This window comes from Osmerus eperlanus, chromosome 3 (assembly GCF_963692335.1).
Source record: "Osmerus eperlanus chromosome 3, fOsmEpe2.1, whole genome shotgun sequence".
Lineage (NCBI taxonomy): Eukaryota > Metazoa > Chordata > Actinopteri > Osmeriformes > Osmeridae > Osmerus > Osmerus eperlanus.
Window position 1 is genome coordinate 8,820,538 of NC_085020.1, and position 14,040 is coordinate 8,834,577.

At 43.3% G+C, this 14,040-nt stretch overlaps 1 protein-coding gene across 2 annotated transcripts; it reads right to left on the reverse strand.

The window, feature by feature from the left end:
* Positions 1–521: 521 nt before the first annotated feature.
* On the reverse strand, positions 522–7,137 carry znf148 (zinc finger protein 148). Of its 2 annotated transcripts, none has more exons than XM_062457025.1 (7): positions 7,002–7,137; positions 5,675–6,010; positions 5,242–5,367; positions 4,934–5,057; positions 4,756–4,839; positions 4,472–4,590; positions 522–4,370 (listed from the first exon to the last, which is right to left on the reverse strand). In XM_062457025.1, the coding sequence occupies exons 2-7, from the start codon at positions 5,984–5,986 to the stop codon at positions 2,748–2,750; spliced, it is 2,388 nt and encodes a 795-aa protein (XP_062313009.1). In that variant the 5' UTR covers positions 5,987–6,010; positions 7,002–7,137; the 3' UTR covers positions 522–2,747. The 2 variants fall into 2 exon arrangements, with proteins under 2 accessions (XP_062313009.1, XP_062313008.1); XM_062457024.1 differs by having other exon boundaries at positions 5,675–6,717; positions 7,002–7,127.
* Between the last annotated feature and the right edge of the window lie 6,903 nt (positions 7,138–14,040).

Consider the following 14,040-nt stretch of genomic DNA (forward strand, 5'->3'; position numbering starts at 1 on the left):
GATGCAATCCAAACATTTCTCTCCAACTAGAATGACTGTTTTTAAGGCCTATCAGTCAAGAACATTTGACAACAGTGAGAATAATTATTTATTTGGAAGAACATAACACACAACAATCAAAACAACTATTTGAATCAGATATCCTTTACAAATCATAATATATTGCATAACTAATATTACTTTACTGAAATTAATCTGCTACAATTAAAGCCGCACATTACATTACTGTTTCTATAGAACAAGTTCACTCAATCCAGATACCATGCAAATCAACCTTGTCATCTTGCTAGAGATAAATCACCTCTGTGAAATGGCATACTTGAGTAATCCACACTTTGACAGTTAATTTGGTATTTCCTTCTCAGATTGATCAATAAAATATCTGAGTACAAACTCAAGACTCTAGAAGGAAAACGTCCATATTTGCCACAGCTCATCATATCATGAATCAAACTATTATATACCAAATGAGGGCTGCAAGAATGACTGCATATGACATACTTAAAAGCTTAAAGCAACACTATGTTTCAAAAATAGAACGTTTTTATCAAAAGGTTTTAACATTTACACATTTTCTCACACAAATGAAACAATATTATTTCCCACCACCCAGCTTATACAAGGACACTTATGGCCAGTTTATGGAAAAAGGTTACTTTGATAAATGGGTTGCTTTTCCTAGACCAATTTACAACAGAAATCTTCAGGTCACATGGTATGATGCTCTGATCAAACAGACAGCTCACATGACCAGACTGGTTAACCGGGCTGGTGGCCTGGTGCTTCCCATTTCAAACATAAACAAGACCTTATACTAGGATTCACATTAAAATATAACACAAAGTTAAATGAGGATCGAGGCAGATGCCTTCGAAAATGTGCTTTTGAAAGTACTTTTACTGGAATGGGTTGATTATCTGATACTTAGTTACAGACACTACAACGAGGACGTTCATTACAATAATAATCCAATTTTTCCAAATTGATGGTGTAATAACCACTTTTCAATTGCATCCTAAAATCACATGATCAATTGTTAATATTTTATGAAGGGTAAGGTGCCAGTGATTCATCAAAGTGATAGACTGAATTAATTTACCATTTCTGCAGTCAAATTACTGGGAAATCCATCAAATGTATGACAGAAACATCATGGTGACATTAACCAGTATCATATTGAAAAACTATGTTAAGAATGTGCACTCTGATAGCAAAAAGCATCCATAAAGCATCTTGCACAAGCCCCCTTGTCTTAAACGTAGCAGTGTTTCTCAAAACAGAAAAAGCACTAAGTGGCAATACACACCTTATTTACAGCAAAGTCTTTTTCTACATTCTAAGGGTAAAAGGGAATGTTCACAAAGGAAGTGTAGTTTTAGTTCAGAATGAGCGTTGTGTATGTCCGTGATTGTCCGTTGAAATGTAACAAGTGAAAGGCAGAGGAATCTGCTGTAGATGTCAAAAACAATCTAACCTAGGTTCTATTAACTTGTACACTATGTAGAGTAAATACTAAGTGGGCAGTTCAGCTTTTGTGACAACTACAGATATTCCTCTGTCATGAACAGAGTGTACAGTCTTTAAGTGCATGCAACATATTAGTAGGCCATGATGAAAACCTATTATAAATTGAGACAAAAAGTATAAGTGCATGAACTCAATACCATCTGATACTGCTTTGACACGCTTCAAGTCCTTTGTGCAAACCTAACTAAAACAAATAAGCGTGACAATAAAAGTAATGGAAATTGTTTATAGACAAGGATTTGTCTTAGCAATTGTGAGAACTCAATGCAATTCAATCACAATTGCTAATTGCTTGAATTTTCCAGCCAATGCAATCAGTTGAGGATTCCACAGCATCAACCAAAAAATCAGCTTTTGTTTTTTACATGCACTTGAGAAACACCTGCTTTAAGGTGGCTGCTAAGTAACAATAAGAATAAAGTGACTTCTAAATTAAGACAAATTAATTGTCATGATTACAACATAAGGCATACACAATACAATTTTAACTCCAATCACAGAGCGGGGCAATATGTTGGTTAAAAAAAAGCATGTTTGGCAAAGGGATCATTGCCAAATTGAGATTCATTTCTTATACACTTTCTCGAGGAGAATACCAGCCTGCATATCAAAAGAGGCCATGGCATCTCTGGGCAAAATATAATTTAGCAGCAAGAAAAGGTTTAAAACAATTTCATAATTGTTCTACAGTCTATTCGATTAGCTCTAAGGACATTGTTTCTATATTTGAGTCTCCCACCAGGAAAGGGGAATTTAACATGATTAATATAAAAGGTTTAGAAACTAAATAAAAGCACAGTGTGAAAGGACAATGACCATGGGGATCAGGAGGACTACTCAACGTTTTAGCATTGTACTTTGGTTGCTTGTGTCTTCATGTACATTCTGTTAAACCTTTGGGCTTTTTACAAAATAATTCCCATTTGAATTTAGATTGATCGATCTGTGAAAAATGCTTTCATCTCAAAGCCACTCGCCGCTATATATTGTCACAATGTTTTCCATTTAACAGATGCTTTTATCCAAAGCACAGAAGGAGATTTGAACCCGGGACCTAATGATCTGCAGACAAATGCTCTGCCACCGAGCTACACCCATTACCCACAATGCTTTGAGCAACATCCACCTTTGTGGCGTAACCTGTTTTGGCGGAACAGTGGACATGGATGTATAAAGTGCCACACGAATGATTACAAAAATAACGTCTGTTGGGTTTGCCCTCATCCAAATGTCTGACTTGGTGTAGCATCGGGAGAAGCGTTCAGTTGAGACCTTGTATCAGTAACACTACCTAAGGGGAACTCTGAGAAGTCTGTGCCGTGGCCTCTCAGACTGACTTGTCCGTTGGCAATAGTAAACTGGGAAGAGGAGGCTCCGGACCGCGACGTCTGGAAGTGAGATCGGAAATTCTGATCAAAGGTGCTTTGAAAAGTCTGAAGCATGCTTTGGGATTCCCCCTTCTTGGAGGACGAAACCTGTTCCAGGAAGTCTTCCGTCGGGGACACTGCAGTGGGCGTCGTCTCGTCCCCCGAGAAGGAGAATGAGTGCTGGGAGTCCCCGACGAGGAGCCCAAAATGAGGCTTCTCTAAAGTGGACCTCAGGGGAGAGCTCATCCCTGACTTGAATCTGCTAGGGGAGGGGAACTGCTTCTCAGTGGAAAACAAAGGCTGTCCGGAAAGACTGGGGCTCTCCGTGACAAAGTTAAGACTCTGACTGCTTAGATAGCTATCGTTCTGGCTGGTCCTCTCCAGCGCTTGCTGGAGGAACTTGGAGTACTCGTGCAAAAGGCTGGCCTTCTCTGAGGGAGGAGGGGGCTGCTGGCTGCCAGGCCCCAGGCTCTCCACGGGGCTGCTCTCCGACACGTCAGAGGAGTTGATGGATATGCTGGATGTCACCTCGGTGTCAGCCACGCTGAAGGAGATGTCCTGCTGCCCGTTGGCCTTGTTGGAGTAATGGTCTAACAGGGACTGGAGGACCTCGTCTGGGAGAACATTCTTGTCATGGGCTGACTTGATCTCCACGCTGAGGGGCTGGGGCTCAAGGATAGTGGCTGGGACCGTCTCGTCAATGACTGTGGCTACCGCGGCCTGCGTGACCGAGGGCTGGGCCGAGATGCTGCTGACATTGAGAGCGTAGTCCCGGCTGTGGTTTGTCACGGCCGCCTGAAGGTACCTCTTCTTCTTGAGGAACTGCATAGCGTCGTCGTAGTTTGTGCTGCTCGTCGCCGGTTTGGCCTGGCCTCCCTGGAGCGTGTCCACCGGCTCCAGGTCATGGTTGCTCTCCACCTCCAAAATGCCTTGCTTGTCCACGATTTCAAAGGTGTACCTGGTGACTTTGTTCTCTTCAAAGGAGGACAAGGGAGACAAGCTCGAGGGCGGCTCGGAGGGCTGTTTGAGGCTCCTCTTAGGGACCTTTTTCAGAACCAGTTTAGGCGGATGGATCTCCCCCGACGAGGCTTCTCCGCCCCGGTGTCGGTTGTCGGGCGAGTCTGGGAGCTCCACTGAATAATCGGTGATGACATACTCATCTTTGACCTTCGAGGAAACGGCGTAGAGAGGTAGACACTCGATCTTGTTCGGCCTCTCCTCCGCCTTCTCTTCCGTGCCAACGACGGTGACTCTGTGAACCTCCATTTGGGCGGCTGGCACCGAGCTGTGCGACTTGTCGGAGGACTTCTGCCGCTTTTTCTTCGGCAGCATGCACTCTTTAGCAGGAAAGGATAAGCCCAGGGATTCTGAGTTGCGTAGGAGTCCCTCCTTCACTGCTGCCTTGTGGGCCTTCCTCTCCTTGCTTTCATGGCACATGCGCCTATGCTTTAAGACCCGGTCTGTCCTGGAAAAGTACTGTGGAGTGTGCAAATGTACAGTGATACGAAATAAATATCAGACTTGATGCAAGGAAAACCCCCTTTAAAAATGCGTGTGTCTCTCAGAGGTGCACCCACCTGGTGGCAGTAGTCACACTGATATGGCTTCTCTCCACTGTGGGTCCTCTTGTGCCTTTCCATATGGTACTTTTGAATGAACCTCATGCCACATTCTTCACAACGAAAGGGCTTCTCGCCTGGAGATGATGGAGACAAAAACAGAGACGTAGATGTGCTCTTCAATGAACTGTGTACACTGAGCACCACAAGGTCGATCATCGAGATGTTTCCTCCCCTGTGACTCAGTGTTACACTGCATGCATGATCACACTGCACGCAGAGCAGAAGGGGCGGCCTCTTACCAGTGTGGATCTTCTCGTGTCTTTGAAGAAGATATTTCTGAATGAAGCGCATATCACATTGACTACATTGGAATGGTTTTTCACCTGGAACAAGGGATGACAGAGGTACATAGAACTGATTTCAGTCAAGGTTTTTTGGGGGTGTGAGAGAGCGAGTGAGAGCGGGAGAAATCCTTACCAGTGTGGATGAAGACATGTCTTTGTAGGTGGTAATTGGTGCGGAAGGCTGCGTTGCAGTGTCCACACACGTGACACTTCGGACTCTGGAGACCTAATGACCCGTCATCATTGATGGTGAGAATCTATAACACAGCAAACACATAACCAATTACGAGATGATAGCAATCCAGAAGTTAACGCAAAATGACAATTGGCCTAATGTAGGGTGTTGCGAGTTGTCAGCTCGTGGCATCGAAAAATAACCACCGCCGTCGCAACGCCGCTTCGATATCTTTGTTACGACTGTGTGAGTGTTGTGATGATGACCTTAGCAGGGGAACGCTGTTTCCTCTTCTTCTTCTTGTGGCACTCGCCGAGTTCCCTGACCTGCTTCCTGTCCTTCTTCGACTGCATGAGCGCCTCAGGCAGCTTCATCTCCTGCTTGATGCTCAACTGCCAAACATTCAATCATATGGAGAGCTTTTCAACTGATTGCAGACTTGACCTGATTGGAATTGATACCATTCCTCACACTGGCAGCTCCATGGGTAGATGATTAGGCATCCCATTGTTTGAAAAGGCTACCTACCTAATTCATCAGTTGACAATTATTTCAGTTGCAAATACTGGCCTAGCAATCTCTTGATGGACAATAGTTGATTAAAGAGATAATAAATATGGTGAAATGTTTGTTGATACTGTCTATACATGTCCATCATTTTGCCTCTGGACCTTTTACTATGTGGCTTCCCTGACTCACCGGCATGTGAACCGTGCATGGCATCTTGTGTAAGAATCTCTGAGGGAAATGTCCTCCCTCCTCTCTATTATTCTTCACGGTCTCCTCCTGCACCATCAGTTCATCAGGGGGGATGAGGTTGTGTGAGACCAGAGAGCCCCCAGTAAGATCTTCGTCATCATCTTCATCATCCTCGGCCAGCAATGGGTGGTTGGCTAGACCACGCTCACCAATGGTCATCACCACCAAACTCCCACTCCCTAACCCCACCCTTCCGTCCACCCCTCCACTGCACTTAAGCAGCATCCCTTCTAACTTGTCGTCCATGTTCATCTTAATGTACAAGGACCTGAGTAGCTATATGAAACAAACAAGAGACACGAAGAACGTTGTTAGGGTTGGCACACAAAGTTATACAGCTCAATTACACCCATCCTTTTTTCCTTGTCACTGATATGGGTTAGATAACGTCTAGGCAAAGAAATATATATAATAATTACATAATCATTTTAACTTCCTTAACTACCTTTCTACCATTCGATAAGTGTTGTCTAGCAAAAGCACCACTTTCCGCAACTTGCTTGAGTGGGGAGATTTTAGGGTTATTTATTAGATTATTAGCTAGTTTGACTGCATTACACATTACATTTACATTTAGTCATTTACACGTAACTGAAATTGATTAGACTCTTTTACATCTGTACATCTAACTCTAGCAAGAAGCTTTAATGTACTTCATTGCAGTGGTAGTAAGTTTGCAATGTTGCAAGTTAGCTCGTGCTAGCAAGCTAGTCTAGCTACTGTAGTTAAACTAGCAAACCCAATCGAAATTGGCTACCTAGTCAGTTAGCTACGTTAGCAAGCTAGCTATAATGAAGAACTATTGATTAACTAGTCGTGCAACAGTAGTCACTAGCTCATCATAGCTAGTGTAGCTCATAACTAGCTAGTTAGCTACACAAGTAGCGGACTAGCTAACGAAGCCAGCTAGTCTGGTTTAAAAGCTAGCTAGCAACCAAGCGAAATACGTTCGTAGGCCTGTAGAGCCGGGTTCCGATTATTTCCTGGAATGAAGGCGACACATGGAGCGTTCCACAATTACATGTAAATCAATACAATATTCACGGTTTTACTACAGTCATCAATACATATCTAATACACACCATAAACAATTTCCCAAAATATAACTTTTCGTTGCACAATTAATACCCTCTCATAAACTTAGATTAAGGTGTTCAGTCCCAGCAGATAGACGGAACCCGTAGGAAGCTGATGCACATAGGTTTCTGATCGCACGCGGAATTGAGGCAGAACATGTTATCAATTTTGCGGTTGATATTTCCCTTACCTATCTGGGTGTTTTATCAGCTAAAGCCGTTTAGCTGTCATGGTTTATAGTCGATAGACTCTCCACTGTGTGCTCGGCGAATGACAGACACAACATTGCATCTGGATGCCAATAATGAAGCTCTCGCAGGTTTCTGTGCATAATGCAGGTACCTGTCGCTATCTAGTGTCTAATACTGGTACTGCGTGTGTATTCACGACGCGCGCACATTTTACAAAATAGTCAGTGATATCAATAGAGTTTTTACTCTTAGAAATGTATCGAAGTCTTGGGTAGGCTAGCCAGGGAATGAAATACGACAAAAATAGCACGGAAGCCCCAAGTCTCCTATGAAGGGTCCCCACATCCTTCTATTCGAACAGCCATAGCAGTTTCTTACTGTAACTGAGCCTACTATAGCCTACATAAACCAACTAGGCCTATATGGCGAAAAATATAACTAATTCAAGTAGAATCACTGATGCAGAGACTCAGTTAACTCCTCTGTCTTCTTTATTTCATAATATGATATTGTGTATCTTACATTTCATCAGGCCAATCATGTTTTTTCAATTATACCGTCGTGTGATGTTGAGTCATCAAAAATGTGTGAGGCTGATCATGTCTAACCTACAAGCATGTGCACCCGTTAGCCTTCAGGCGCCACAGTGAACCGCGCTTTATATCGAGAGGAATACAAATCAACCTGTTTCCCTATCGAGTCGCAGCGCAACAGCGCGCAACTTGGATATTCCCCGTTTGTGCTCTATCCTTCTGGGTATATGTAGACGTTTCTTCTCAGATAGTTAAGAGGAGAGGTTGATGTAGGCTATTGGTTCGTTTATCAAGTCTCTTGAATATAAACTGAATCTGACTTCTCCAGGAATCTGAAGCACCGTTTGTAGGGGAAGCCCCACGCTTCCCCAAGTGGAAGTGTGGTCGCGTGTGTGTGTGCGTGTGTTTGTGTGAAAGAGAGAGCGAGAGAGAGAGAGAGAGAGAGAGAGAGAGAGAGAGAGAGAGAGGGGGGGGGGCAGAGAAAGAGATAGTACTGTGTGTGCATTTTGTGTGCAAGTGAGCCAGCTCGTCCGTCCTCAACAGTTGCCTTCGCTGCCTGAGAACCGAGAGGATAACAAAAGTGTGCTGCTCCTGAGCCAGACGCCGTTAGCGCGGAGCCACACTCTGCTCTGCTGGCTGTCTCTTGCTCTGACATGCAGTCGATCATCTCCCCGGTGACTAAGGCCATTCTAGTTGCGCTTTTTATCTTCGCCATCCTTCTCATTCTCTATGTGATCCTCTGGTACATATGTAGAGACGTTGACTGTGATCACGGGATCTGATCTACCTTCACGGAATTACGGATCAATCAAAGGCCAAGTGGGAACCGCACAGGAGGGTCACCCTGTAAGTCAGCATGCACGTGTGTTTTTTATGTGTGTGTTTGTGTGTGTGTCTTTGTGTGCGCGCCTGATAATGAGACACCTTGACGCGCGTAACATTAAAAGGTGCTCTGGCAGTGATGACAAAACCATGTCCCGCGTGTATCCCTGTGGGCTTCCTTTCACCTAGGGCAATGTCTCTAAAATGCCTTCCAGACTTAGTCACATCAGCAATCAGTGTAGCTGTGGATGTATTGAGCCTAAAGGTGAAACAATGTCATCGATAATAGCAAACCGTTATCTCTGCCATCTAACTGAGGCAGGACCGGTTTATTAGAGCGCGAGGACAGCTAAATGACATTGCGCGGGGACAGTGTAGTGATGGACAATATCGGATTAGCAGACGGTGCCAATATTGTCTATCATGTCTTTGTAATAAACTCGCGTGTGTGTATGTGCGTGTGTGTGAGTATTGTCCGTTGGAGCAACACGCGCGCTCTGTTCGGAGCTGCAGCATTAGTTCATTTTCAGTTCAGCTCGTCTCTAAGGATGCCGCTTTGACATTGGAATTTACATCGAAAACAAGCAAGATAACAAGCAAGATCAGAATAACAAGATCATTGCCGCGAAATGTACATTACTCCTTTATCTTTTCACAGGCTAAAGTGTGCTTATCACGGCATTGCCCGTTCCTCCTCCTCACGGTACTGCTATTGGTTTCCAGTTTTTACGCATAGCTAATATGTGTCTTTGACATTTTTTACAGTCAAATTTTATTTGCCATCGTGTCCCTCGGTGTCCATTTGACCTTTAGTCATTCAGACCCCCTATTTGTGTTTACAATATTAGCCTGTGCGTAAATAAAGGACATCAAATAAATCTATATAGGCCACAGCTCCGTTGACTTTAACCCTAAATCACACTGGTATTAGCACGTTTCACCTGTAGAATGAGTCCGGACAAAGATCTTGCCATGTTCTTCCTATCGGCTTTCCCCTAAAGACATCCGAGCAAACTGCCCAAATGTGATCCTGAAGGACAAATCAAGGGCACAATGTATAGCCTTCTGCTCCATACCTTTAAGCAAATTCAGTTTTGACCCTGAAGCATTTCTGAAAACAGGAAATATCAGATTATGAAAGACTTGTATGGTATAGTATTTTCTATTCATGCGGGAACCCACATCAAAAGAAAAGGCGTAATACAGATGGTTGTCTAAAGAGTTTGATTTTTGAATGTCGCATCCCACATCATCTCAGTCTTGGATAACCGACATGTGTGGTGTATCTCTGTAGCAGCCAGCTCTGTATTTGCCCTATATTACAGGCTAATTGGGATCATCAATTCCCATGAGTGTGTGACTCATAACTGTATAATATTAATACCCTATAATAACCCCACATCAACGTTTATTTGTATTTATATCTTAAACGAAAAATGAATGGACTCAAAATATGTTTTACCACAGATTCCTGGTCCTCATAGCTGTGACTAATCCCAGCCCCCACACCTGTACCAGCCTGTGCTGTCTCTCTCTAACAGAGACTTATCAGCCCCCACCACTGACCTCTATTCATGTGCTCCCAGAGAGACTGAGGAGAGCCTGTTCAGAAGGGTACATGACTGTCGACAACAACCACGCCACATTATCACTCCTAATACACTTTGAGTTCTGCATGTCAGTTCAAATGTCCTGAATCCCTCTGTGTGTGTGTGTAAGTGCAAAAGAGATGCGACAAAAGAGAGTATATATGCGCATGGGAAGATGTTTTAAAGTCTGAGACATTGTCTCGAATGGCAATCGGAAAAAAGTTGAGCAGGAGAAACGGATCTGGGACTGTGTGTGCATGTGAGAGAGATGAGTGTGTTGTGCCACTGCTTAACACCAGCTGCCACTGCCAAAGCCATCCCATCGTTTTTACTGATGCGCTCACATCACTTCCCTCCGACACAGCGCCCCACTCATACACCAAGAAACATCGCAATCGCTTACGCACACATGCGTGTGCACGCGCGCACACACACACACAGACACACACCTCAAAGCTGTAAAAATAGATCTCGTGTGACTCAGCTGTTATGTAAAGTCTGTCTCTGATAAGAAGGCCTGAGGCTCTTTCTGTCACTTCAGCTTGACGGTCAGGAGCTGAGGTGACGTGTGTCCGCAGTGGCCAAGTCTCGGCTCAGCTCCTCTCCCCCGTCTCTCATCTCCCCCCCCCCACCCCCACCCAAAGGACTCACTGCCCCTCCTGGGTACAGTCAGTGTGGCATCAACACCACCCAGCGCGTGCTTGGACCCGATCTTGCGTTAACTTTCTCATTTCAAAAGAGGAGAAGAGTGCGAGATGGGGATACAGGCTCTGTTTAGAGTGGAGGGTTGAGAGTTGGACTGATCCATCCACTCAAACGATACATTTCAAACACACACACACACACGTGCGCACACACGCTGTTTCTCTTCCGGCACATGTCCACACGCTGACAGGATGAAGCATGGCGTGGATCCCGAGCCTGTGTGCATGAGACCCTGACTGCGAGCAGAGAGAGGGATCAGGGTGGCGTGTCGGGAGATTTCTCAGCACCTCATCGTGGGTCAGGGTCCAGGCTACGCACATGGACTCAACAAGCCCAATAGATTCGAATGGCTGCAACACTGATAGGTAGAGTGCGTACAGTAGCGTTACACAACACTTAGAAGAGAACACGGGATTGTCTGTCGCATTGGAAATTAAATGACGCAGCGGGCATTACACATTTATTTTAAGCTCATTATTTTTTCATTGTGTGTGTCCTGCAGGTGTGTGTGTGTGTTTGTGCATGTGTGTCTACCCTGTGTGTGTCTGTTGAGTTGTTCCATTTCATAGCTACAAGGGTGGAGTGACACACACATAGCACATACATACACAAACGCCGTGTAGTGTAAAACAGGCACTGCTGCGTGCTGTATCCTGGTGAGTGGTTAATGATAGATTTAATTGGTGTGCGGGAGTGCCCCTCCCCCGGCTCAGTTTTCAATTCGCTAATGGGAAAGCGTCAGCTCACTGAGGACAGTAATGAGGAAAAGAACCGTGAGACATTATACGAGCGCGCACGCACGCACATACCTTCTCATTAGTGGAGAGAGTGAAAGGCATACGCACACTGATTGCATAAAGTTCACGAGTCCACTTTCATGCTTATTTACAGTCATCCAATTCGGAATAAACCCTCTTAAATCTCCTTGACAGTTTCAATCTAACTCAACACATAACAGACCCAACACACCGGCACGGAAACACACTAGATCTAGTGATAACAACTGGACTAAATATCAATAATATTTCAATAACTGATCTACCCCTCTCAGACCATCATTATATACTTTTTAATGTGGAAATTATCCTAACAAAAACCAAAAAAGAATTCTTAGTCCATAGAAGATATTTAGACGATACAGCTATGATGACATTTTCTGAACAATTTGCTCTATATGAGCCGACTAACCATGATTGCTCTCTGAATGAAATGGTAGAGAACCTCAATGATGCACTATTATCTGTGTTAGACTCTGTTGCACCACTGAAAACCAAAAAGAAGTGCACAAGCAGAACCTCCCCATGGCTGAGAAATAAAAATGTTAGTGAAACGAAAAGAAAATGCCGTGCAACAGAGAGAAAATGGAGGAAAACAAAGATCACTATCCAGTACAATATCTACAAAGATACACTAACCACCTATAACAAAACCATCCGTCTAGCAAGGAGAGAATATTTCTCCAACATTATTACAGAAAATGCCAGTTCTTTTCTCCACCATTGACCAGCTGCTAAACACTGTCCCTGCCCCACCTCCATCCTCAGCAGTTAAATGTGAAGAGCTTGCTTTGTTCTTAAAGAACAAAATAACTTTGATCAGAGCTAGTATTATTAATAGTGGGGTCGAAACTGACATCAGTAGATTCTGCAACATAACCATGAGCACATTTACCTGTATCACACTTAGTGAACTTTCCAAAATTGTCAGCGAATCTAACTCCACAACCTCAGATATTGATCCTATACCCACAACATTCTTTAAGCGAGTGTTTGATAGTGTCTCAGGTCCAGTGCTAGAGATTATAAACACATCCCTTAGAACTGGCATCTTCCCAGATGCCTTCAAGACAGCTGTTGTAAAGCCCCTATTAAAGAAACCCAAATTGGATAACAGTCTACTTGCAAATTACAGACCAATATCAAACCTTCCATTTATTAGTAAAGTACTGGAAAAGATAGTTTTAGTCCAATTAAATTCTTTTCTTGAAGAAAATAACATCCTGGAAGTCTCGCAGTCAGGTTTCAGGAAATATCACAGTACTGAAACTGCTCTCACCAAAATAATTAGCGACCTCAGACTAAACTCTGATGCAAATAAAGTCTCTATCCTTATCCTGTTAGATCTCAGTGCAGCATTTGATACAATTGATCACAACATCCTAATCAATAGACTGGAAAAGCTTATTGGGTTCACGGATAATGTATTGAACTGGCTGAAATCATATATCACAGGAAGGAAGTTTTATGTTAGTTTAGGTGACCATAGGTCCAAGAAACATGAGAACTGCTACGGGGTTGCTCAAGGAAGCTGCTTAGGTCCATTACTTTTTTCTCTTTATATGTTACCACTCGGCAACATAATCAGAGAACATAACATAGATTTCCATAGCTATGCGGATGACACACAACTATATATATCCACTGAACCCAACGATGCAACGGCCATCAATTCCATTACCAACTGCTTGATGGCAATAAACAAATGGATGAATGATAACTTTCTTAAATTAAATGAAGACAAAACCGAAGTCCTAATATGTGGCCCCAAATCCAAAAGAGAGATGCTTATTAAGAATCTTGGAGGCTTAACCCGCTGTCTTAAACCAGAGGTGACGAGTCTCGGTGTAATCCTGGACTCAGATTTGAATTTCAACTCTCACATTAATAAAGTGACCAAAACAGCTTTCTTTCACCTGAGGAATATAGCAAAGGTACGACCATTCATAAACCAAAATGATGCAGAGAAGTTAATTCATGCTTTTATATCCAGCCGGCTGGACTACTGTAACGCACTTTTCACTGGTCTTCCCAAGAAAACCACTGAAAGACTACAGCTCATTCAAAATTCTGCAGCTAGATTATTAACCAAAACTAAAAGGAGAGAACACATTAGTCCTGTCCTAGCTACTTTACACTGGCTCCCTGTTACCTTGAGAATTGACTTTAAGGTCCTTTTCCTCACATACAAAGCTCTACACGGACAAGGACCTAGCTACATTGCTAACTCCGTTATAAACTACACACCAGCTAGAACACTGCGATCATCAAATGCAGGCCTATTAGAGGTCACCAGAAGCAGTCATAAGAAGATTGGTGATTCGGCCTTTGTCAATTACGCCCCAAAACTATGGAACAAATTACCCATAAATATTAGGGAAGCAAACACTCTAGACATTTCTAAAAGACAGCTTAAAACCTACCTTTTTACCGAAGCATTTAAGTAATTTTATCTCAAAAGGGTTTTCCTACTTTTTAAAGTTGTTTTCTCTCTTGAACAGAGATCTTATTGGGATTTTTATTTTTGTTTGAATTGTTTATCACTTGTATTATTGTTTTTATTGATTTTATGTAAAGCACCTTGAGCTACAATTCTTGTATGAAATGTGCTAT